The 22,559-nt window shown below is 58.9% G+C and overlaps 1 protein-coding gene across 3 annotated transcripts; it reads left to right on the forward strand.

Moving 5' to 3' along the window:
• The first annotated feature begins 457 nt into the window (after positions 1 to 457).
• Positions 458 to 21,441, forward strand: ATXN7L3 (ataxin 7 like 3). Of its 3 annotated transcripts, none has more exons than XM_084615697.1 (13): positions 459 to 724; positions 4,076 to 4,188; positions 6,646 to 6,778; positions 9,611 to 9,782; positions 10,406 to 10,503; positions 11,428 to 11,450; positions 12,047 to 12,113; positions 13,347 to 13,378; positions 13,700 to 13,768; positions 14,794 to 14,837; positions 15,123 to 15,194; positions 16,106 to 16,239; positions 16,565 to 21,441. In XM_084615697.1, the coding sequence occupies exons 2-13, from the start codon at positions 4,138 to 4,140 to the stop codon at positions 16,711 to 16,713; spliced, it is 1,044 nt and encodes a 347-aa protein (XP_084471823.1). In that variant the 5' UTR covers positions 459 to 724; positions 4,076 to 4,137; the 3' UTR covers positions 16,714 to 21,441. The 3 variants fall into 3 exon arrangements, with proteins under 3 accessions (XP_084471825.1, XP_084471823.1, XP_084471824.1); XM_084615698.1 differs by having other exon boundaries at positions 12,068 to 12,113; XM_084615699.1 differs by lacking the exon at positions 15,123 to 15,194 and having other exon boundaries at positions 458 to 724.
• The last annotated feature ends 1,118 nt before the right edge of the window (positions 21,442 to 22,559 follow it).

Genomic DNA, 22,559 nt, shown 5'->3' on the forward strand with positions numbered 1-22,559 from the left:
TCCCCTGGGAGGGGGGGAGCAGGCAGTCAGGTGCGGGGAGGGGGATCCCCTGGGAGCCGGGGAGCAGTCAGGTAGGTGCGGGGAGGGGGATCCCCTGGGAGGGGGGGAGCAGGCAGTCAGGTGCGGGGAGGGGGATCCCCTGGGAGGGGGGGAGCAGGCAGTCAGGTGCGGGGAGGGGGATCGCTGGAGGAGGGAGGAGCAGGCAGCCCCGCCCCCACGGCCCCTTTGTGCGCTGCCCGCTCCGAGCCCCTCCCCCTCCCTTGGAATCCTCTGACACTCTCCGCCTTGCAACAATGTAGCCAGCCCCGCGCGGCGCACAGCAGCGTGAAAAAGGTGCCGGCTGCGCCGATTGGCTGCCGGCTCGCGGCCTCGCCCGCCCATTGGCGCCCGAGCCCCGCCTCCGCCTCGGCCTAGCAGGGTAGGTTGAGCCCCGCCCCCCCCCCCCAGCGCCTGCCAATGCTGCTGCCGCCCGGGCGGAGGGCGCGCTAGGGCCGGGGCCGCCGCGGCTGCTGCAGGGCCGGGCTGAGCCCCCGCAGCCTGCGTGGGGGATCCGCTCGGCCGGGGAGCCGGGGGGGCCATGGCCGGGGCTGCCGCCCGCTGAATGTGCCCGGGGAGGAGGAGGCGCCGCCGGGCATGGGGAGCCGGGAGCGGGGCGGGCGCTGCTGCTAGCGGGGAGCTCGGCCCCGGGCGACCCCCCCCACCCCGCCTCTTCCGCACAGCCGGGGTGAGTAGCCGGGGGAGGGGCTTGGGGGAAGGGGTGGGGGGACGAGGAAGTGGGGGAGGAGATCGGCTGGCTGGGAGGGCCGGAGTAGCGGGGTGACTGGGTAGGAGGTCAGTGGGGGGGGGGGACTCACCCGGGGAGGGGGGCACATGGGGAGGAGAGTGAGCCGGGGCCGGGCCTCCCCCTGACACATGCTGGTCTGGGCGCGGGGGGGGGGGGCGCACACTCCAGGGCAAGCCTCTGCTGAGAGCGGAAACTAATTTTGGCTGGGGGTGTCTCCTCTCTTTTGCACCCCCCGCCCTTCAGAGAGGGGCCACGGAGCATCCGCCCCAGTGGGGCTGAAGCTCGGAATCGTGGGGTGCGGGCCCGATCCTGCCTGGCAGCGGCCTCTGGCTCCCTGGCTTCAGATGGGTCTCGGGAGGGGCAGGACCCCGGTGCCAGCACCGTGGCTCGCTTCCTTTTGTGAAGCTAATCAAGCTCCCGGTGCCTTACGACAGGCAGCTAGGGAGAGCCCCAAACTGTTGGCAGCCCCTGGGAGTTGGTCTGGTCTTTGTACCCATCCCCCTGTGTCCACAAGCCGCTCCCTGCTTGCCAAGGGGGTGGCGGGGGTGGGGGCTGCACTGGGAGAGATGCACAGTAGAGCTTACAAAGGGAAGAAGCCAGTTTTGAAATCGGTATTTCCTCTTTCTGACTTGTGGGAGCTCTCCCCCGCCACAAGCCCTGAGAGTGCAGGAAACCTGGGGCCGCCCCTGGGGCTGCTTCTGGACCCCCTGGAAGGTGGGGTGGGGAGCTCCGCAGGCCTCTTTCCTCTCTGCGCCATCCTAGCCTGCCATTGGCATGATGCAGAAGCTGGCAATATGGCTCCTAACTGGATGGCTCGGTTATTTACTGGGTGTATGCGTGGAGGGGCGGGGAGGCGTAGTTCCCCAGGTTGCCCTCTTTTAATATCAGATCCATTTATCACACACACACCCCCACCCCCCACAGCTGCTTAACACCTGTCAAACTTCTGTGATCTCAGGTCCATCTGTTCCTGGGAAAGGTGATGCAGCAGAATTGTTTCTCGATGATGTGGGAAGCCGGGGGCCTCCTGCCCTGCTCCTCTGGGCAGATTATTCCAAAGAGGGGTTGGGGGAGAGGCAGATAAATGTGGACTTTTCCCAAAAGCGGGAACGCTTCGACCTCCCTTTGACTAGCCGGGGGTCATGCCTCTGCCCCATGGCTCTTGCAGGGGTGCAGACTAAGGAAGGCGCCGACAGAGCGGGGGCAGCAGTGCGGGCCCCTGGCAGCGCCTTCTCCTGCCCACTGAGTTGACTCCAGTAGACAGAGATGTCTTCTGTTGCGGGTGCCCCAGTTGAGGGGGGTGGAAGCTGTTGGCTGGGCTCCTGGCGCGGAAAGGTGGAAGGAGCGCCCTGTTCTCCACGCTGCTTCCTGGGATGAGGCTGTCTCACGGCTGGCGTGTCTCAGCCTGCTGGTGCTCTCGTCCCGGCCCTGCAGGCTCCGGTGTTGTGTCCTGGCGCAGGGCCCGAGTACTGTGGTCTCTTTCCTTGCGCCGCTTTGCCTTCTCCGCTGTGTCGGGATTGTTGTTTTCCTAGGCTGGGGCACTGAACTGGCCTCGGGGAGAGCTCTTGGACTCCACCAGCCCGCTGGCCTGAGGCGTGGCATCTCGGGAGGATTGACTTGGGTGTCACGCTTGGAGCTGTGTTTTGGGGTCCTGTTATTTATTTGTATTCCAGTAGAGACCCCAACTGAGACCAGGGCCTGAGGGACTGTAAGTACAGACACAGATTATCCCTGCAGCGTGGTCCAGTGGGCTGGGACTCAGGAGACCTGGTTTCTGTTCCTGGCCTGCTGGGTGACTTCAGGTGAGTCACTTAGCCGCTCTGTGCCTCAGTTTCCCCATCTGAAAAACGGGGAGAATGATTTTGACCTTTGAGCTCTACTGTTAAGAGGCGAGCGGTGGTGGTAGCATTAATAAAATGCTTGCGGTGCAGATAGACGAGACGCACAAGGGGGGGCGGGGAAAGGGACACAGAGCACAAGTGACTTGCCCAAGGTGTCGCAGCAGTGGCGGAGATGACGCTAGAACTGGTCTCCTGAGTCCCACTCCGGCGCCCTGGCTGGTGCTGTCCGGCCTGTACATCCCCTAACCCAAGGCTTGGAGGAAGAGGTGATGGGGATTGAGGGAGTGGAGACCACACCTGCTGTGAAATAGCGACCGGTGGAATGCTGTTACTCGCTTTACCAACGAGAGGGGTGTGCTTTTGTTTCTGTTGGCTGAGCTCCTCTTGCACGCATGGGGGTTCCTCACATCCCTCCGTTCCCCCCGCTCCCTGCCAAGTTCTTTGGGTGCTGCCCTCTCATCCCCCTCCATTTTGGGGGCTCCCTGCTACCCCCCCATACTTCCTCCCTCATGCCAGGGACTGTCCCCCTCCCCCCCGCTTTCCTCCTCGGCCTCCCCATTATTCCTTCTTTATTTCCTATCTGGGCAGGAAGGGTGTCCATGCTAAACTCTATTGCGAGGATGGGCAGAGCTGACCTGGGGTGCTGGAATGTGTTAATGGCTGCCATCTGCCGGTGCTTTGATCTATAGACCATTACAGACCTGGTGGAAGCTGACTGGTCTGCCAACTAGATGCCAGGGGCTCTGTGGGTCCCCTGTTTCCCCCTTCCAGTTTGCCTATTTTGCACCAAAATCCATAGGGGTCTGCCTGCTGCTGCCAAGGAAAACCTGGTCTCTGGCGTTATTTTCGCAGGCCTCCCAAAAGGAGGGGTCTGTACGGTGAGCAGCTCTCGTTTCCAGGACAACCTCTTCTGAACCAGAACTGCTTAACAAAGCACCGGTGTCCATTGCGTTCAGGCCGCTGTGCCGGTCTGCGTGGCAGGGGCCTGGGCCTTGACTGGCGTTCCTAGATGCTGCGGTCCTAGCAATAAGTAATAATGCTAGCAGACCCTGCTTTCCTTACGCTTGTGCCCAGCTGTCCTATTACAGCCCCTTGCATCAGAACTGGCTGCACTGGTTGGCGACCCCCGGCGCCCTCTGGCTAGCACGTGGGGCTGGTTTGGAACAGCCCAGACTCGGTTGTGGGCGGAGGTTGTGCCCTGTCGGGGTGCAGGTGCTATCCGTCCCCCAGCGGCTGATACCGGTGCCGGGAAATGGCACCTCCTGTGTCCCCTGTTTGCGGGTCGCTGATCTAGTCAGTCTTTCCCCCTCTGCCCAGCGCAGGGTTGTCTCTGTGATGTGTTCTCAAATGACCCGCCTGATGGGGCTTCCCTTGGGCGGTGGGCGCTCTTGAGTGGGGTTTGATGGGGCTCTTAAGCGCTGACTTGTTTCTCCCCTTCTTGTCCGTGCAGCGGCATCCCAGCCTGGCCTGTGCTATGTGCATTCAAAGCGTCTTCTCCAATAGCGTTTGCAAATGAAAATGGAGGAAATGTCTTTGTCTGGCCTGGATAACAGCAAGCTGGAGGTAAGCGGGAGTGAGCCGTGGCCTGCAGGACTCTAGAAAGCCACTTTCCCTTGGAGAATCCTTCCCACCATCCTGGCCTCGGGATTTAACGAGTCCGTTTTACTCTGTGCAGAATTGTCCCCTTCTCGCTCCGTGCAGCAGGCAGATCTGCTGGCTGATCAGTGAGCAAGGCGTGTCCTTGCCACTCCTCTCAGTCCTGCGGAGCCAACAGGATTCCAGGCTGCATGAGCCACAGAATCACTTTGAGTTCCAGTTTCAGGGCTGCAGCCTAAGCTCAGCTACATGGAGGCGACCCTGGGGGTGCAAGGGGTGGGGTGGGTAGAATTTGTCTGTTACTGGGGGTGAGGCCAGGAAGAGCCAAGCCTGACTTGTGGGTCCTGAAAAGCCAGGAATGTTGATTCCTATAGTGCTGGCCTTTGACCCCTCTTTGGTGCATCCAAGGGGAGGGATGTGGCAAATCTCTGGGAAACCAATGACACTAAGTCGGAGGGTGTGGCAGAGGGAACATTAGTGAAACTGAATTCCTTCAAGAAAAGGGGGACTTGTGGCACATTACAGACTAACCAATTTATGTGAGCATGAGCTTTCGTGAGCTACAGCATCCGATGAAGTGAGCTGTAGCTCACCAAAGCTCATGCTCAAATAAATTGGTGAGTCTCTAAGGTGCCGCAAGTCCTCCTTTTCTTTTTGCGAATACAGACTAACACGGCTGCTACTCTGAAACCTGAATTCCTTCACTTGCCTAGGGAAGGTGAAAGAAGAGGCCCCTGGCCCACAGCTTTACACGTGCGCCTGGGGCTGTCCAACAAGCCAACAGGGCTTTCCCCCGGAGGGAGGGCAGCCTTGCCTGCTGGATTCCTATGGCGAGGAGGAACCCCTCTTTCAGGGTGCAGGTGCAGGCCGCTTTCTTGCAGCATTAGTGAGGAAGCAGCCGGGTGTCCAATTCTAACTGGAAGCCGGGAGTGGGGGCCCGAGAATCCACCTCACTGGGGCCCCCGATTCTGCCCGTCCTGAGCTGACCCCTCTAGGAGGGGAAGAGTCTGGATTTGCAGAAGGATGTAGGTACATTCAGACCGTGCGACTTCATCTCAGAACGAGGAAGATGAGAGGGGAGGGATAGCTCAGTGGTTTGAGCATTGGCCTGCTAAACGCAGGATTGTGAGTTCAATCCTTGGGGGGGGCCATTTAGGGATGTGGGGCAAAAATTGGGGATTGGTCCTGCTTTGAGCAGGGGGTTGGACTAGATGACCTCTTGAGGTCCCTTCCAACGCTGATATTCTATGATTCTATGAGAGCCAGAAGGCTGCTGTCGTGGGGGGTGCGGGGGAGAGAGCTGAGAGCCATGAGACTTCCCAGGGTAGCTCCTCTGCGCTTGCTTCTGCCCCTCCTGTTGCCTTCTGGGGGAAGAGAGCAGGGAAAACTCCCTGATCCCAGACTCTTCCCCCCCTCTTACTGCAAATATACCTCCTTGGCTGGGGGTAAAGTGGCGACAGCCTTGGGTGGGAGAGGACGTGCAGCTGGGCCCTGCGTAGCCCCCCGTGGGCACCTGCTCCAGCATCGTGGCGTCTGCTGGGACGGGCAGAGAACATGCTCAGGAAAGATGGCAGCAGTTGCTCTGGGGTACAGTGCAAGGGGCGGGGGTGTGAGTGGGGGGCAGTGGGGAGGGGGCACCGGTGCTTTGCAAGAGTGGCGGTGGTGACCTTCGCCCCGTGAGCATCCCTGGGGGGCGGGGGGGAACATGTTGGTTGTGCCCAGTGCATCTTGTGCAACTCTCCAGTCCGAGTGCATGCTGCTTTATTTCCATGCTGATCAGAAGCCCGGGGTCCTCCCCCCGGGCCCCCGCCTGCTGGTGCGTTGTATGAGCTGACCCAGGGAGAGGGAGCCTGTTGCCTACAATGGCCGCGAAGGGTCTCTCCCCAGGTGTGCATGTAAGGGAAATTCTGCGTGATGCAGAGACGCGTTGCGTGGGGTATCCCCAGTGTCCCCGGGCAGAGGCTCGGGAAGCGCTAAAAACTCAAAAAACCAAACCACAAAAACCCTGCCAGTGGTGGTAATGGCAGAGGGGCCAGCGGTGGGTAAATGCTTTTTCTGCTGCTGCTGTGGATGGCTGTTGGGACATCTGCACCAAGCTCTAGGAACAGTCTTGGATCTGCCATTCAAACCCCCGACGCAGCGGTGGCCACTCAAATCAGCCACTATCCTGCTGTGGTATTTCCTGTTCCGGGCCCGATCCCGGTGGGGGCTGAGCAACCTCAGAAACCTCTTCTTTCCCACCCACCCCCCCAGTTCCTCACAGTCAGATCCGCTAGGTATAGGAAACGTTGCACGGTCTCGGGCAGCATGGGTGGCTGTTGTGGTCTGGGCTGTTGAAAATGGCAAGGGGGGGGAAATTTCACCCGGTGGGATGTAATCGGGTCTCCCTCCCTGCTGCTTCTCACCGGCTCTGTTGGGCCCCAGGCCATCGCTCACGAGATTTACACGGACCTGGTCGAAGATGCCTGCCTGGGGCTCTGCTTCGAGGTGCATCGGGCAGTCAAGTGCGGTTACTTCTTCCTGGATGACACGGACCCCGACAGCATGAAGGATTTCGGTGAGTTCCCTCTAGGGCCCTTCCCTGCTCCCTTCCCGCTCCTCAGGCTTAGCGGGGCAGAACCGGCAGGAGCATCCTCGAAGGATTTAAAGGGATGTGCCAACTTGGCTCTTTAGAAATGGCGAATTGAAAGCCGGGATCCGGTTTCTGATGAGGCCCCTTCAGATAGCAAAGCCTAATGCTTCCAGAAACACCCTTGAAGGTCACTTTGAGTCAGGTCTGCTCCCCCGATGAGCTTTGAAAGGGCCTTTTTAGCAAGGGAGAGACGGAGCTAGAGTAGCTACCCAGCGACAGGGTAAACTGGCCAGGCACGCAGTGCGGGCCCACGCGCCGAGTGAGTGAACTTGAAAAAGACTCAGGTGGGCACCCAGTCGGGATACAGGGAACCATCCTGGAGCAGATCAGTGGTCCATCTAGACCAGTGGCTCTCAGCCTTCCCAGGCGGCTGGACCCCTTTCAGGAGTCTGATTGGTCTTGCGTACCCCTCAGTTTTCACCTCACTTAAAAACAGCCCGTTTACAAAATCAGACATAAACATACAAAAGTGTCACAGCCCTGGAAAATTGCTGCCTTTCTCCTTTTTACCATATAATTATCAAATAAATCAATTGGAATATAAATATCGTACTTACATTTCAGTGTGTGGTACAGAGAGCTGTATAAACACGTCATTTTCTGGATGAAATGTTAGTTTGTACCGGCCTCGCTCATGCTTTTTATGTAGCCTGCTGTAAAACTAGGCAAATATCTAGGTGAGTTACCCGTACCCGGCTTGAGAACCACTGATCTAGACCAGTATCCTGTCCCTGACGTTGGCCAGCACCAGCTACGTCAGAGGAAGATGCAAGAAACTACGGCGGGAGGCCATTATGGCATAACCTGCCCATGAGGAAAACATCTTCCTGACGCTGTTCATTAGAGGCTGCTTTCTGCCCTGGAGCAGGAGGCTTGTCTTTTTAATTCTTATTTTCCTCCAACTCCTCGGAGTTAGGCCTTGGCTAAGCACAAGAATTGTACCAAGTGAACTAGACGCTTAAGGGGAGGCAGCCTCCCTCGTATGCGTGCAGGGATCCTGGTATAAAGCTGCCGCACATGGGTGTAGCTTATCTGGTTCGAGAAGGGGAATAAGCTGTGCGGGCACAAGGCGCCTTTCTGCCAGTTTCACTGTCTCTGCACTAGGGCTTGCACCAGTATAACGAGACTGGTTAAAATTTGCACGCCAGTTACATCAGTCCAAACCCTGTGAGTCGCTCAGGCTACAGCGTGGCCTTAGGCGTGTGGTTATTGTGCCAGGTACAGACGTCGGAGAAAGGCCGCGGTTTTCAAACCGCTGGGGTCCCTCTAAGCCGTCGCTCCGTGCTTTTGGAGTTGCAGCTGTTCTAGGCAGCTACATAGCTCGGCTGATCAGCACTCTCCCTTCCTGGGTTCCATGCCACCGAGCGAGGGGACTGAGTTATGGGCCCCGGGGCGGGGGAATCCCAAAGAAATCTGCCCGTCTCCACTGACTGTTTATAAAGCGTGACGTGTTTGCAGTCAGGTTGGGCTCCCTCTTCCTGACACGAAGCGAGGAACCGGTTTACAGAGACGTTCCCAAGTGCATCACTTCATACCGGGTTATGTAGAAACCTTAACGCGCTCAGCCACCTCGGGGCCTGTGAGCACGGTTTGGGTAGCGGAGGGTCAGACGCTAGAAATGTATCTAAACCTCGGGCTTGGCCTTTCGATGAAATTTTCCTTTGTCTGACCAAACCCCTAGGGCAAAGTGACTTGTAGGCATCAGCATTGGCTATGCTCATAGGGATCTGTGTCTCTTGGGGGCGAGGGAGGCTCTTGCAGGACAGCAGGAGAACCTCCACTTCTGTAGCCTCAAAAGGGGGCAGGGGGGAAGGGGGCTGTCTGGGGACTGGCTCTTAAACTGACCTGTTTCGTGAGGGTGGAAGGAGGGTTTTACTGTAATCAGAAAAGTGACTGTGTAAAAACAGCCTCTTCTTGGCACACGGCTCCTTGGGGTCCCAGCTACCGATGTTACTGAAACAAACGTGTCGTTTCCCCCCACGACCGCCAGGCAGGAGAGGGACTGGAGCGGATTCGGCCCCCCTATTGCTGTGTATCCATATTTGAGTACGGACCCCGACTGAGATGGGGCTCTGGAGCAGCGCTTTTCCAGTCAGTCTTCGGGGCCCACTCTTGCCTCAGTCGTCCCCGTCCCCCCCCCAGTTAATCTTGGGAGGCTGGTTTCTGCCAAGGAGCTCTGGAGGGTTACTCAGCCTAGCGAGGCCTTGCCACTAGCCCTTTCCTGGCTGTTTTTCCGCTCTCACTTCCAAGGCTGCCCTGGTATCCCTCAGCTGGCCTGGTTGGTCATCGCATGCTCCCCATCCTGCGGCCCGTGCATTTATCCTGGGGAGCTGGGCTAAGCCTAGCATGCATGTGGCAGAGCCCCATCCCCTTAAAGGGCCAGCTCATCCTGCGGCTGGCCCCCATGGTGCTCGGTGCTGTACGTATTCCCAGATCCCAGGTGGAGTTGGCAGCTCTGTGTCCCGAGTCTGCTCGGAGTCTGTGGGAGAAGGGGTTCTCTCGGTACCTCCCCAGGGCCGGGTGCTGGCCCGCTGTTGGGCCGGGTGCTGGCCCGCTGTTAAGCCGGGTGAAACTTGGGCTCTCCCGCAGCCTATTGACAATCGGAGCAGACTCTCCGAGCAAGCTGGAGCGTTGTGTGGCTGGTGGGAGTGCTCAGGGACGTGGCGGTGGGCGCTGCTGCCCCCCACCCTGAGGAGCTGTTCCGTGCCTGCCCCGTGGCACCAGCAGGACTCATGCTTGTGCCCCCCTCTTTCTCAGAAATCGTGGACCAGCCTGGCGTGGATATCTTCGGCCAGGTCTACAACCAGTGGAAGAACAAGGAGTGCGTGTGTCCCAACTGCAGCCGCAGCATCGCTGCCTCCCGCTTCGCCCCCCACCTGGAGAAGTGCCTGGGGATGGGTCGGAACAGCAGCCGGATAGCCAACAGGAGGTGAGGGCTGGTCGCGGGGACTGGTCGCGGGGGCTGCTGGTCACAGAGCCCTTTTCAGCTACAGACCGGACCGCAAAGGGGTCATGGGCACCGAGCCCGCGCCCTGCACTGGATGTATCCCCCCTCGGGGAAATCAAGGCCTAGGGAGACTTAGCAGGGTGTTCCAGTGAGTCTGTGGCAGAACCCAGGAGTCCTGACTTAACCACTAGGCCACCCTCCCTTCTCTGAGCTGGGAACAAAACCCAAGAGTCTTGATCCTCTTCATTTGCTAACTGCTGGCCCCGCCCCCCTCCCAGAATCAGGAACAGGACCCAGGAGTCCTGAGGCCCATTTCCCTAATTGCAATTAAATTTTTTTGTAAAACTTAATTGTTGAAACCTCCAGGCACTGTGTTTAGCCCCCTGCGTGCCCCCCTCCCCCCCCCCCCCGCAACCTGTTTTGTGCAGTTGGGTTTGTTGGTCAAGATGCTCCTTGCCCCTCTGCTGATCTCCGTGGACGTGGAGCTTTGTGGGGTGGCTCGGTGTCCCTCTACCTTGGGCCATCTGCGGGGGGGCGGGTGGGGGGCAGGCCTCCAGAGCTGAGCACCCTCGTGGCTGTGTGTCCCCCGTCCCCCCCCCGAACAGGATCGCTAGCAGCAACAACATGAACAAATCCGAGAGCGACCAAGAGGACAACGATGACATCAACGATAACGACTGGTCCTATGGCTCCGAGAAGAAAGGTAGCGCGGCCGGGGGTGGAGGTGGGGGGTCCTATCGCGGTCTCTGGGCAGTGCAGAGCGAGCGGGTGGGAGGTTCCTCTACTGCGTATCCGTCCTTGTGCAGTAAGGGCCAGATCACCCCACGCCCAACACCCAGAGGGCTGGGCTGTGAAAGATCTCCCCGGGGAGCCATGTTGAGGGGCAGAGTGAGAGGTAACGGGGTTCCTACCCCCACATACCTTAAGCCTGTGGGGCCTGCCCTTGACTTGCTCATCAGTGGGGCAGATGTTGGTGCCCAGCACCTCGTGCCCAAGGTCATGGGGGGGGTTTGGGGCAGAGCCAGGAAGTGAACCCCGATGTCCTGAGTCCCCGCCCAGAGCCGCCACCGCAAGCCTGCCTTGCCTCTCCGTGGGGGGGCTGGGAAATAATCTTAGTTAGCGCCTCGTTGGGGGGTGGTCTTGGAATGGGTGGCTCAGGCCTCCTTCCGGGGGCCCTTTGCTCTGCGTTCTGTCCCCTGCACCCCAGCCTGTCTCTGCCGGTTACCCAATGACCTCATGCAGCCAGCTCTGCGGCCGCTTGGACGCCAGGCTGAGAGGAGCCTGGGAGAGCGAGCGAGCCTCTGTCTGTGTGTTCTGCCCCTCGGGAGCTGCCTAGCCTGCATGAAGCCCTTGGAGGAGCACGGCTGCAGCCGGGTGGTGGTGCGGGCTGGCGCCGAAAGGGTTAAAGCCAAGCAGCGCGGGGGGCTTGGCTTTCGGTCCCTTCTGGCCATCCTGTCCCATCCCCGTTTCCCACCCCGGTCGCTCCCGCAGGACCTGGGCCTTTTCAGCCCTGGCCCGCTGGCTCCCCTGCCTCTGGAGGGGACGGGCTCCGAGGCTGGTTTGGACGTTGTGAGATGGTGGCACTGTTAGGGCTAAAGAACATTATTCCTTCCTCCTCCCTTCCTAGCAAAGAAGAGGAAATCCGATAAGGTACGTTCTGTGTGGCTCATGCTGAAGGGGCGAGGGAATGTAGGGTCGGGGGTGAAGAGGTGCTCACCCCTCGTTTTTGCAACGCGGGGGGAGGGGAGGAGACCCATCAGCTGTGAGCGCTGGGACGCAGGCTGGCGTCAGGTGCGTGTGGTCTGCAGGGTACGTACTGGCAGTGGGGCAAGGGAAGGTTGGCCCGGGGGCGTGGTCCTGCCTTGATCTGCATGCCCCATGGTGTCTCTAGTGCCCGTCCTGGGTGCAGAGGACGTCTCCTCTGCTTGGGCCCTCGTGCCGGGAGCTCGGCTCGGTGCTCGGGGGGGGGGGGAACCCCGGAGCCCGAGGCCATGCACCGTTTGCACTGTGACCGCAAAAGGGAGCGAGACTTTCTGTGTGCGCTGTTAGGGCTGTCAGGACACCGCAGCTCTGCCCCTTCAGTTCTGGTCCCAGGTGAGCGCGTTCCCTTGAATAACCAGGGGTGAGGTTTGTGGGTGTGAATGCCCAGATCCCCGGGGCTGGCTGTTCTTCTCCATGGGGCTGGGCGGGGAAGGGGACAGGCAAGGTGCACTCAGACCCCGCTTCGTTCCTTCTCTTCCCCAAAGCGTTTGTCTGCCTTATTCCAGAACCCCAACTCGCCCCGGAGATCGAAATCCTTAAAACACAAAAATGGTAAGTGGTGAGGGGGCGGAGCACCTTGGTGGAGGGGGCGGGGCTTAGGCCGGCTGGCCCTGCCTGGGGCTGGCGCTCCCCACTGCTTCTGGGAACGGGGCCTGATGTCTCTGTGGAGCGGCCTGGTGCAGCCAAGTCCTGCCATGACAGTGACTGTGCGGCTGGCCAACCGCGATGCCCTGGGGAAGCCTGGGATGTGCGATGCTGGAAGGGGGAGCAGTAGCATGGCAGGGCATTGGGGAGGAGCGTGGGGGGGGAGGGATAGCTCAGTGGTTTGTGCATTGGCCTGCTAAACCCAGGGTTGTGAGTTCAATCCTTGAGGGGGCCATTTAGGGATCTGGGGCAAAAATTGGGAATTGGTCCTGCTTTGAGCAGGTGGTTGGACTAGGTGACCTCCCGAGGTCCCTTCCAACCCTGATATTCTGTGATTCCTTGGGGAGAGCCCATGGGGAGGCCAGCAGGCTGCTGGGTGAGGCCTGGCCGGTTCCTCACCTGTGCCCCAAGGGAACGCACTGTCCTGGCCCTGAGTGGGTCTGGTTCTGGGCCGCGGAGCTGCTGCCTGCCCCAGCGTAGTCTGCCCCTTTCTCTGATACGTGTCCCACCCCTACCCCGTGGGTCACCGGGGTCTGGGGGTCCCCGCCGGAGAAGCAGACAGCTGTGGCAGAGCTTCCCCGGGAGGATCCTGTGGGAACCGTGGGGTTGCAATGGACTCTGGAGGCTGCCGGCAGTTCCAGGGCACCCCCTGCTCATGCCCCGGGCCGGGGGGCTCTAGATGGCTGCTGGCTTGAGCTCCTCTTCAAGGAAGGGGTGGGGGCAGGGGTTTGCCCGGCGCCCCTCCCTGCCTTTACCGAATGCGCTGGCTTCCTTTTCCCTTCTATGCCCAGCTCGAGGCTCTGCCGTGGCTCACTCCGCTGTTCCTGACTCTTCTCCTCCCCTGTGTGCTGAGCCCCCCAATGCCCTCTTCCCATAGGCCTCTCTCACGCCCCTAAGCCTGCTGCTCCTGGGAACCCCCCCTCCCCCAACCTGTGCCTGGCTGAGACAAAGGTCCCTGGGGCTGGGACTGGCTTCCCAGGGGCTCTGTCCCACACCATGGGGACACACACAGGGCTGCTCGGTGGCTCTCCAGGCCCAGGCAGGGAGGGTGGGAGCCTGGCTGGGGTTGGAGCCCCTATCTCTCCCTTTGCCCAGAGTGATGGCCGCATCACGTGTCTCACCATCTCGTCCTCTTTTCAGGGGAGCTCAGCGGGAACTCGGATCCCTTTAAGGTGAGTGTAGGTGTGAATCCATGGTGTGTGTGTGGGGGGGAACGGACGGACAGCATGGCCCAGTGGGTAGAGTGCTAGCCTGTGATTCAGGAGACCTGGACTCTATTCCCAGGTCTGCCACTGGCCTGCTCGGTGGCCACGGGCAAGTCGCTTCCCCTCCCTGTGCCTCGGTTCCCCTCCCGCCCCTCATCTGGTGTATTTAGATTTGAAGCGCTCTCAGGCCGGGGCTGGTTTACACAGCACTGGGGCCCTGACTGGGGTTAGCACGCTGCACCCCGGACGATCCTTGTGACATTCAGTCACCCTCGTGTCTCCCTGCAGTACAGCAGCTCTTCTGGAATCAACTATGAAACGCTGGGTCCCGAGGAGCTCCGCTCGTTGCTCACCACGGTGAGTAGCCCCTTGGGACGGAGCAGAAAGGGAGCAGGGCGGGGCGAGATTCGCTTGGGAGCCAGGGCTCCTGGGCTCTGTCCCTGCTGACTTGCGTTGTGGCCTGTGACTGGCCGCATGACCTTTCCCTCTGTGTCCGTTAGCCCGGCTGCAGACTGCTCACCTGGGCGGGGAAGAGCTAAGATCTGGGAAGCGCTCCGAGCCTGACGGCGCACTTGCTGCGTGCCTTTCCCGCTTGGCTTGGGGCTTCAGCAATACGACGAGCCAGAGCGGGCGGGGAACATTGCTAGGTTGCTCCAAGACCCCTGAGAGTCAGTCATTCCTGCTTGGGTGACACAGAGCCCATGAGTTAGGGTCCAAGATGTTGTCCAAGTAAATATCCCCACTCCTCCTTCCCCATTCCTAGTCGTTTTCCGCTGGTAGAGCCCCTTGTCTTTAATATCCGCCTGTAGCTAAGAAGCATCTGATGAACTTGTAGCTACGTTGCCTGGCCTCAGCTTCCTGACCACATGGGATAGGGGTCTTGGCTGCTCCTCTGTCTGGAGTTTCTCTCCCAAGCCCTTCCTCTTGGGCACTGCTCCTTGTTCAAACGCTGCCTACCTCCAAAGCAGCTGACCTGCCTCGGCAGCAATGAAATTGATGCCTGGCTGCTTACCCCTGCTGCAGTGGCCTGCTGGGCTCTGAATAGCAGCAGCAAAACTGACCAGTCGAGTTGGTTTCACGCTGCAGCTGCTTGGGGAATACCCTTAGCAGCAGCAGCTGAGGCACTAGGGCTGCCCTGCTGCAGACTAGGGAAGACAGGGCTGCATTGAACCATAGATGGAAGGTTGCCCCGGGGAGTGAAATCTTTCAAGCTCTGTGTTGCCCCCCCCCAGAACCAGGGGGAACCTTGTGTCTCTGGTTGCCAAGGAAGGTCCCGTGTTAAGGGTATTTGAAAACCCCACGTAGCAATACCTCTGCGCTGGGACACCTCCGGTGACCCTCGCTGCCTCTGTGGTCGCTCAGCCCATCTGTTCTCTCTCTAGCAATGCGGGGTGATCTCCGAACACACCAAGAAGATGTGCACCAGGTGAGAGCACCGCCTCGGGTCTCTGCGCCCTGCTCGGGGCCTTTCCGAAAGGCTTTGCTCCGGCAGCTTGGCCTCACTGCAACCTGGGACTGCATGGGGTGGGTGGGGTCGTCTCCTGTCTGAGGAGCAGCTGTTGCTGAGTTACCGGCAGAATCACCCCCCAAAAGCGTGACTCTCCGGGGTGTAGGGAGGCAGCCGGGGAGCCAGGGTAGGGCTGGGAAGTCCAGGGAAGGGGAACACAAGCCACTGTGCGCTCCAGGCCTCTGAACTCCTGTGTCCCCGCAGGTCTCTGCGGTGCCCCCAGCACACAGACGAGCAGCGGAGGTCAGTCAGGGTCTACCTCCTTGGACCCTCTGCGTAAGTGCAACCAGACAAAAGCGGAGCCGAGGCGCGCCCATGGGAGATGGAAAAGGCTCCTGGGCCTGCCGCCTCCAGGCTGGGCTAGACAGGGCCAGCTCTCTGGGCCCCGGCGGGCTCATCTCCAGGAGACGTTTAGCGAGGCCCTGGTGTGGCGACTGTGGGCCTCGGCCAAGCACAGACAGCGAGGGCAGCAGCTCCCCCAGAGCCCGAGGCCCTGAGCAGACAAGCCCTTGTTCAGCCCCAGGGCTAGTGAGGGCTTTGCCCAGCGCCATGTGGATGGCCCCGGGGGAAGTGTCTGTCCCAGGTTGGAGGCAGGTGACTGATATGTGGGACAGCAGCCCAGGATGGGGTTTCGGAGACTGGCTGCTGGGGGCTCGGGTCCTGCAAGAGGGAGCCTGTTCCAAGCTGGGGGGGGAGTGATCAGAAGGCTTGATGCAGGGTGAGGGGAGAGGATCTGATTCTGGAGGGCTCTAGGGAGCAGCAGGAGGACCTGAGGGCAGGGCTGTCTGTGGGAGCTGGAACTGCTGTGGCCCTTCCCTACCCCGGCCACAGCCAAAACCCGGCTCCACGGGCTGGCCTGGGGGTAGCAGGGGGTCCATAACCGAGCAGGCAGGTGGGGGGCAAGCCCTTTGAGAAACGCTTAGAACCAAAGCGCCTTGTTTGTTACCCCCACCTCAAAACAAATGAAGCGGGGGCGGAAGAGGGCTGCGCCTTGCAGGAGATCCAGAGGCCTCGCTGGTGGCCAGCACATCTCCTCCCCCTGAGACCTCTGGCCCCATCTGACTGCTCACCTCGCTCTGCAGGGGAACTCACGGCTTGTGGGGCACGGGTTCAGAAGCAGCGTGTGCGGGGTTAAGGGATCTATGAAAGGCTGTGACCCCTTACCCCTGTGTGCCCCCTCCCCCCAGCTCGCTCCCGGAAGCAGAGGGCAGCGTGGAAAACGAGGGCTTTGACGTGTCGGAGAGCCAGGCCATCATGAGCCGGCTGCAGTGGGACGGCTCCTCGGACATCTCGCCCTCCGACTCGGCCTCCTCGAAAGCAAGTAAGAACTGGGGGCTGGGGGTGGGGTCTCTGCCGGCTGCCAGGGTCCTGGGAGAAGTGCCCTGAGGATTTGGGGCAGCTCCCTGGTCCATCATGCCCTGGGCAGAAGGGGCAGGCTGCCCTCCCTCCCCGCAGTTAATAGGAAAGCCCTCGGCTTTCCTCCCAACTTGCTCCCTATTGTCCCTGCCCCGTGGGGGCCAGGCTGAGTCTCTGGGGAGTGGGGCTTTCCCCTTTGGTTTGGGGGGCCACATGGGGCCCCGGCCCTTCCTTACCAGCTCCAGGGGCTGGGCGTGCGGCTCACGTTCCCTCTTCTCCCTTCGGCCCAGGTACGAACAACTCGGAGTCGCGAAAACCCAAAAAGAAGAAGCCGCACCTGAGCCTGGTGGGGGGCACGCCGGGGCTCAGCTCTGGCAAGAAGAAGAAACCCAAACCGCCTGCGCCCCCCACCCCCAGCATCTACGACGACATCAACTGAGGGGCGGGGGCAGCCCCTGCACCGGGCCTGTCCTGACTCTGATGGCGCCCGGGGGAGCCAGGCGGCGTCTCGTCCCCCCCACCCCGCTCCATTGACTGCGAAGAGAGAGCGCGTCTCCGGGAATCGCACTGCGCGGGGCACCCGTCTCCAGGAGGGGGCGCTGTGGAGCTAGAGGCCGTCACTGCCTGTGGGGATTGGGGGGCATGGCGGGCGTGTCCCTTTCCCCCATGTCTATTTATTCTGTGATTTTTTTTTTTTTTGTACTGGATGTCCAATCATGACTATGTGGTGACGTCTGTCGCTTGGCAACACTAGAGACGGGTGCGGGGGACTGAGCTGATTCCACCCTGGCCCTTGAAGGGAGGCACCGGAGAGGAGGGGTGCGGGAACCGGGCCATGCCAGCCCCGCAGCCTCCCCGCCTGCTCTGACCGACGAACTGGAAAGGAGGGGATCTGAGGGGAGGAAAAGCCCCAGGTGCGTCCCTTCAGAGCCACCTCCTCCAGGGAGCAGGGTTGCTGGTGCAAGGGTCCATGCCAGGGGCCCAGGGCCTTTGTTTTCAGGGTAACCCAGGCCTTATGTAACTTCTGGCCGGGCCTTGATTTGGCATTTTGGGGGGAGGCATTCCTCCTTCCTTCTGCCCCCAGGTGGGGAGGGGGCTGGCCGCTGACAGGTCCGCGCCCCAGCCAGGCCAGCACTCAGGGCGTGATCTGATGTCTCCGCTGTGGTGCGCTCTGCCCGCAGGGCGGTGGCCATGTGCCACCCTCGCTCTGTGGCTGGTGCTCGCTGGGTGGGCCGGCCCCAGAGCGGGCACCGGTCAGTGCGCTGGGTGAGGACTGCGGGGTACGGTCGGGCCCGGGGGTGTGGGAGGGCAGAGGCCCCCTCCCCATTCGGCGTGGAGGCTGGATGGTGACACACATTCCCGTGGGGTCCCCCTCCTGGCATGGGGACGTGCTTTTGGCTGCTTAGCTCCATGGTGTTGCTGGCGTTTGTTCTGCCGTCTCTGCTTGGGGGGACGAGACTGCTGTACCGTTGGCGGGGGGAGGGGGGGTACCATCGCGATGCTTTGCCTTGCCCAGTGTTGCCCTGGGACTCCAGTCGTACCCAGTGATTGGAGGGAGCTGCTGGCTGGGTAAGTGCTGGGGCCCTCCTGCCGCTGCTACCGTGGAAAGCAGCCGCAGGACCCGTGACAAAGCACGTGCTCCGGCTGCATCCACGGGACTTCCTTTGCCGGGCCCGTGTTCTCGCTCTCTGCACAGCGCAGGTCTCTGAGCAGCGAGGCTGGCATTGGAAGGATTCACTGCTTTAAAAAAACCTGGGTGGGGGGGGAAGCATATTCGCCCCCTCCCTCTTCCCTGCCTCCCATCTCCCCTCGAGCTTTAGGAAGGGACAAGTGAGTGCCCACTGAATCACGTGGCTTGGGCTGCCCTTTGCTAGAGACGAGCTCCTTCCTCTGCACGCTCTGAACGTGCTAAGCATGGCCCAGGCCCCATTTTTGGGGCAGGACCCCCCCTTTTTTTCCCTCCGAGGACACATGGTGCTTCCTGCTGACTTGGAAAACCGAATGCTTACATTTTCAAGGTGTCTTTTACTTTTTCTCTCATCTCTGGGTGGCCCTCTGGTTTCTGATTCTCCTGGGGCTTCTTGTCACCAGGAACCAGACCCCGAGTGGGCTTCTGGTGGGTCTTTTCTTGTGGCTCTTCTCCTGTCTCTCTTGAATTTCTATCTCTGCAATTCTCAGCCAGCTGAGCCGTGCGCCTGTGTGTGCAGAGCAAACCTCCCAGGGAACTGAGACCCAAGCCATCTGCTTTTATTTCCTCTAGGCCTTTCTGTGATGTGATCCGGCTGATATTTTTTTTGCAGTTGGGGGAAGAATTCAAGTGGCGGTCGGTTTCTGAGCCTTTTGCTAATGGTGACCAGCGTTGCTGCAGGCCTGCTTGCAGAGAACCTCTCTGTCCTGCAGGTGGCAGCGTGTCAGTCTGTCTGTCTGTCTGACTCTTCCTGGACGCTTGCATGTGTGAGCAAGGCTGTATCCGGATGCCTTGCAGGTTCCAAAAGCATCTGAAAACTGATTGGGGGGGGGCACCTCCAGGTTTCTCCTCTGCTTTCCCGTTGGAGCCGTGGCACTCAGCCAGCCCTCTCGTGCGTGCGGCTCTGCCCTGCTCTGCACTGAAGGGGCCTGTGGGGTGCCCTCAGTGAAAGGGCAGGAACCCGAGGGCATGCAGAGCTCGCTGCTTGGATCATGGTGGGGGCTGCATGCGGAGCAATCTCTGCCGGCTGCGTCTCGATGTTCGAGGTCAAGGCAGTCACGGTGCACAGCCCTAGCTCAAAACTGGGGGCCACTCAGAGCGGGGGAGGCACCTTTGACACTGAGCACATGTGTATGGCACAGGGCCCTGCTCCTGGCCTGCAGTCTGAGGCAGCCAGCTGTCTGCATAGGTATGTGCTCTGCCCAATTGTGGTTCTGGTATCCCTGCACCTTCCTTCTGTTCCGCAGGTCGCTCCCTGCGAAGGGTGGGGTGTGCAGACCCAGCCTTTCCCATGTAACTTTTGTCTTGGGTCTCCAAACGCCTGAGGCACCGATTGGCTGTAAGTGGCCTGGAATGTCTGCTCCAGATCGCTGCGGGTCTCATTGCAGAACGGTGAAAATGGCTAAACCCCGATGAGTGGCTTTGCTGGCTGGCAAATATGAACTAAGTCCCGTAGTGCAAATGAGGTGTCCTGCTTCCCACAGCCTTGCTGATTCCCTGTCTAAGGTAACTTTATGAAAGGCACCTGTCTGACCCTAGGAAACCTTTGTTCTGAGCTAGACTCTGACCTGTGCTCCTGTGTCTGTCTCCTAAACTCCAGCCATTATGTCTTTAGAAGGAAGGCTCTGGCTGCAGAGAACAGGCCTCTGGGGAAGAGTGTCTTTAAGGGAGAGGAATCCCCCCAAGTTAGGTGTCCATTTGGGCTTGGGTGCGGGTAGGTTAATCACAAGTTGCCTATTCATCCTGTGCCCTTCTTGGGGGAGGGAGAGAGTCTAGTTTTTAATCTAGGTTAAGAATCATGAGAGTCTTGAATGGTGGAGGAATTTATTAAAGGGATGGCAGAGATTCGGGGTGCGAGCTGGAGGCGAGTGTCACATGCACAAGCATTTGACCCTGTAGATTGGGCGCTGACCTGCAAGTGGCCTCTGCTAGTGCATCCAACAGGGTGTGCCAGGATCATACAGTGGCTTGGAGCTCTAGAATGACGGGGTTGTCTCTGTGTCCCTACCAACTGCTTTGCAAGTGTGTGGGATTGAACTGTCCATGCTGTGTCCTACAACCGGCTCTCTCATCCCGGCGGCTAGTCTTAGTGGAGGTGATCACTGCACCTCGTTCGCTGCTTGTACAAGGGAACAGCGTATTCCTCCCTCTGAGCTATGCAGCTGAGCCAGGGAGACACTCAGCCATGAGCTCCAGTTTGACTCCTGGCTTGTGGCCGGGCTCATTTTAAGCTGTGCCCTTCCCCTGCCTGCTGATGCACCTGCCTGGGGTGTCTGAGCTCTCTCTGGACGTGGTTGACGTCTCTTTACGTGTTGTCTTTCCAGTCGATGCAACTGCAGGCTTCTCGCACCGCTGCGGTTTTGAGTGGAGTGGAAACAATGCTGCTAGCTTTGGGGCGTAGCTGCATGGGGCTCCTACGTGCAACTCTGGATCAAGCATCTCTAGAAGCTGTTCTTTGCCCCGAGCCGGGACTCCTAAAAGGGTCAGTCCCATGGCACCTGGGCTTGTCAGCAGTAGGAACAATAGAACCTTGAGGGCCCAGGCCTGGACCGCTCTCCTGCAGCGCCAGCGTGTGTTGAGCTAGACCTTTCTGTGGAAGGAGGTGGGCAGCAGCTGTCCACTCTGCTGTAATAACAGGGGCAGTGGGGTCTGGAACAGGACAAAGCAGGCTTTTCCCTCTAGGCTTAAACTGCTTGTTGCTGACAGCTGCATGTGTGTCATGGGAGTCGCTACAGCACAGTGCATAGAAGGCAAGTGGAGGGTTAATATCTTTGTCCTGCACAGAATATTAAAACAACCTGCTTAACTAGGTGAATTGGTGGGACTAAAATCCTTTGTGCAGAGGAGGACCATGGTAGTTCTAAGCGTGGCCACTGAGGAGGTAGATGACTGGCTACCATGGAGGTATCAGAACATTGTGGACAGGCCGGTCATGAACAGCTTGAGTCGTGCAACTTCAGAAAGCAAGGCCTAAGAGAGAACAACCCAAAGGAGCCCAGGCTGGACCCTGTACTGCAGCTGCTGGTGGAAATCCCTGAGAAGCACAGCTGTATTTGCGTTTGGGTTGCAGCCTCAGAGAGTGATCCAGGCTGCTTGGTTTTTTCTTCTTACTCATAGGCTCTATCATTCCCCCCCTACCCTTTTTTTTTTTTTATTTTTAAGGTAAGCCTGCTTCACTTGAAACCCTGCATTCTATCATGATACTGGTCATGAGGAGGGTTTTAATTTGTAATGATATAAAAAACCTGCACCTGTGACTTCCCATTTGTGGCCCTCAACCTAACTGCCAGGAGGGTGGGAAATGACACAGGTGTTGATCACATGTGGGAAGGTGGGGTCAGTACTGTACTGTGGTCTTGAAATTTTTATTTTTGCATATGTAATCCATCCTGTACAGGTAGTTCCAACTTTGTAAAAGCTGTGTATTCCCATTAGTGGATTGTGGCTGCCCCTGTAAATAAAATGCATCTTGACTTGGTATCCAAGCCTCTTCTGTCTATAATGTCATTAAAGTGCAGCTGTCTACCCTTCTGACTAGAAGTACAGCTGGGGGGAAGTGTTAATGGTTAAGAGATGTGTTTGTTTTTTTTTAATTAAACCCTTGGGGAGGTGTGGGTGGGGCTTGAATTTATCTCTAACTGTTAAACTACATGAGGAAGAATGGCAGTTTGGCTGTAAAAAGTGCAAGCTGCCACACAGACTGGACTGTCAGGGAGAAAGAAATGCAGGGGTACCCTTCTGTCAGCCAGAGAGACTTGCTGCTTGTGATGGTTAGAGTAGAAGCCAATGTCCCAGCTGTGACTGTCACACAAAGACTGAGGCCTGCCCTAAAGGCTCTTTGCATGAGTATAACTACTTCAGGTAAGGGTGTAAGTTTTGTACCAAGATTGTTATCCCAGTAAAAGCCGTGCTGGGAATCTGATGCTAATATAGCTAATTCTAGCTCAGGAAGTAGAATAAGCTATATCCTTCAGTACTTTCATACCTGTTCAGTTGTGAGGTGCTGCTCTCAGCCCTTGTCTAGGGGGGAACTGAACTCTCGAATAATCCTCCAGGTGGATGGGCTGTTCTGGAATAAAAAGTGATATCTGAGAGGCTGGTCTACACTAAAGCTTAAGTCAATGTAACTTACATTGCTCAGGGGTGTGAAAAAGATTCCCCCCCACCCCCCCAGCAACATAAGTTACATCAACTTAAGCACTGTCCACACCACGTGCTGTCGGTGGGAGATATAGCTCTGTCTCTCACGGAGGTGGAGTAATTATGCCGATGGGAGAACGCCCTCCTGCTGGCATAGTGTCTTCCCCAGACATGCTACAGCGGCACCCATGTAGCGTAAACTTGTCCTTGAAGTGTTCACGGGGGGGAGCTATTTCAGAATAGCTTGCTTGGGTCTAGCTATTCTGTTCAATTTCCCTCTGTAGGCAAGGCCTCTGCTGTAAATCAGGCACCTGCATGGCTCCTGCAGGCCTGCTGCTTCTCAGACCTTTGAGTTCTTTACACGTTCCTACTTCTCACACTCCTGTGCCTGCAGGCAATCTCTCCTGCCCCCATGCAAAACAAAAAGCAGCCTTCAACAACCAGGAGCAACTTTCAAC

The sequence above is a fragment of the Lepidochelys olivacea genome (genome assembly GCF_965140295.1).
Source record: "Lepidochelys olivacea isolate rLepOli2 genome assembly, chromosome: 27".
Classification (NCBI taxonomy): domain Eukaryota; kingdom Metazoa; phylum Chordata; order Testudines; family Cheloniidae; genus Lepidochelys; species Lepidochelys olivacea.

Coding starts and splice junctions, on each gene's coding strand:
- ATXN7L3 (XM_084615697.1), top strand. CDS start 4,138: ATGAAAATGGAGGAAATGTCTTTGTCTGGCCTGGATAACAGCAAGCTG. Junction 4,189..6,645: donor TGGATAACAGCAAGCTGGAG/GTAAGCGGGAGT, acceptor GTTGGGCCCCAG/GCCATCGCTCACGAGATTTA. Junction 10,504..11,427: donor CTATGGCTCCGAGAAGAAAG/GTAGCGCGGCCG, acceptor CTCCCTTCCTAG/CAAAGAAGAGGAAATCCGAT.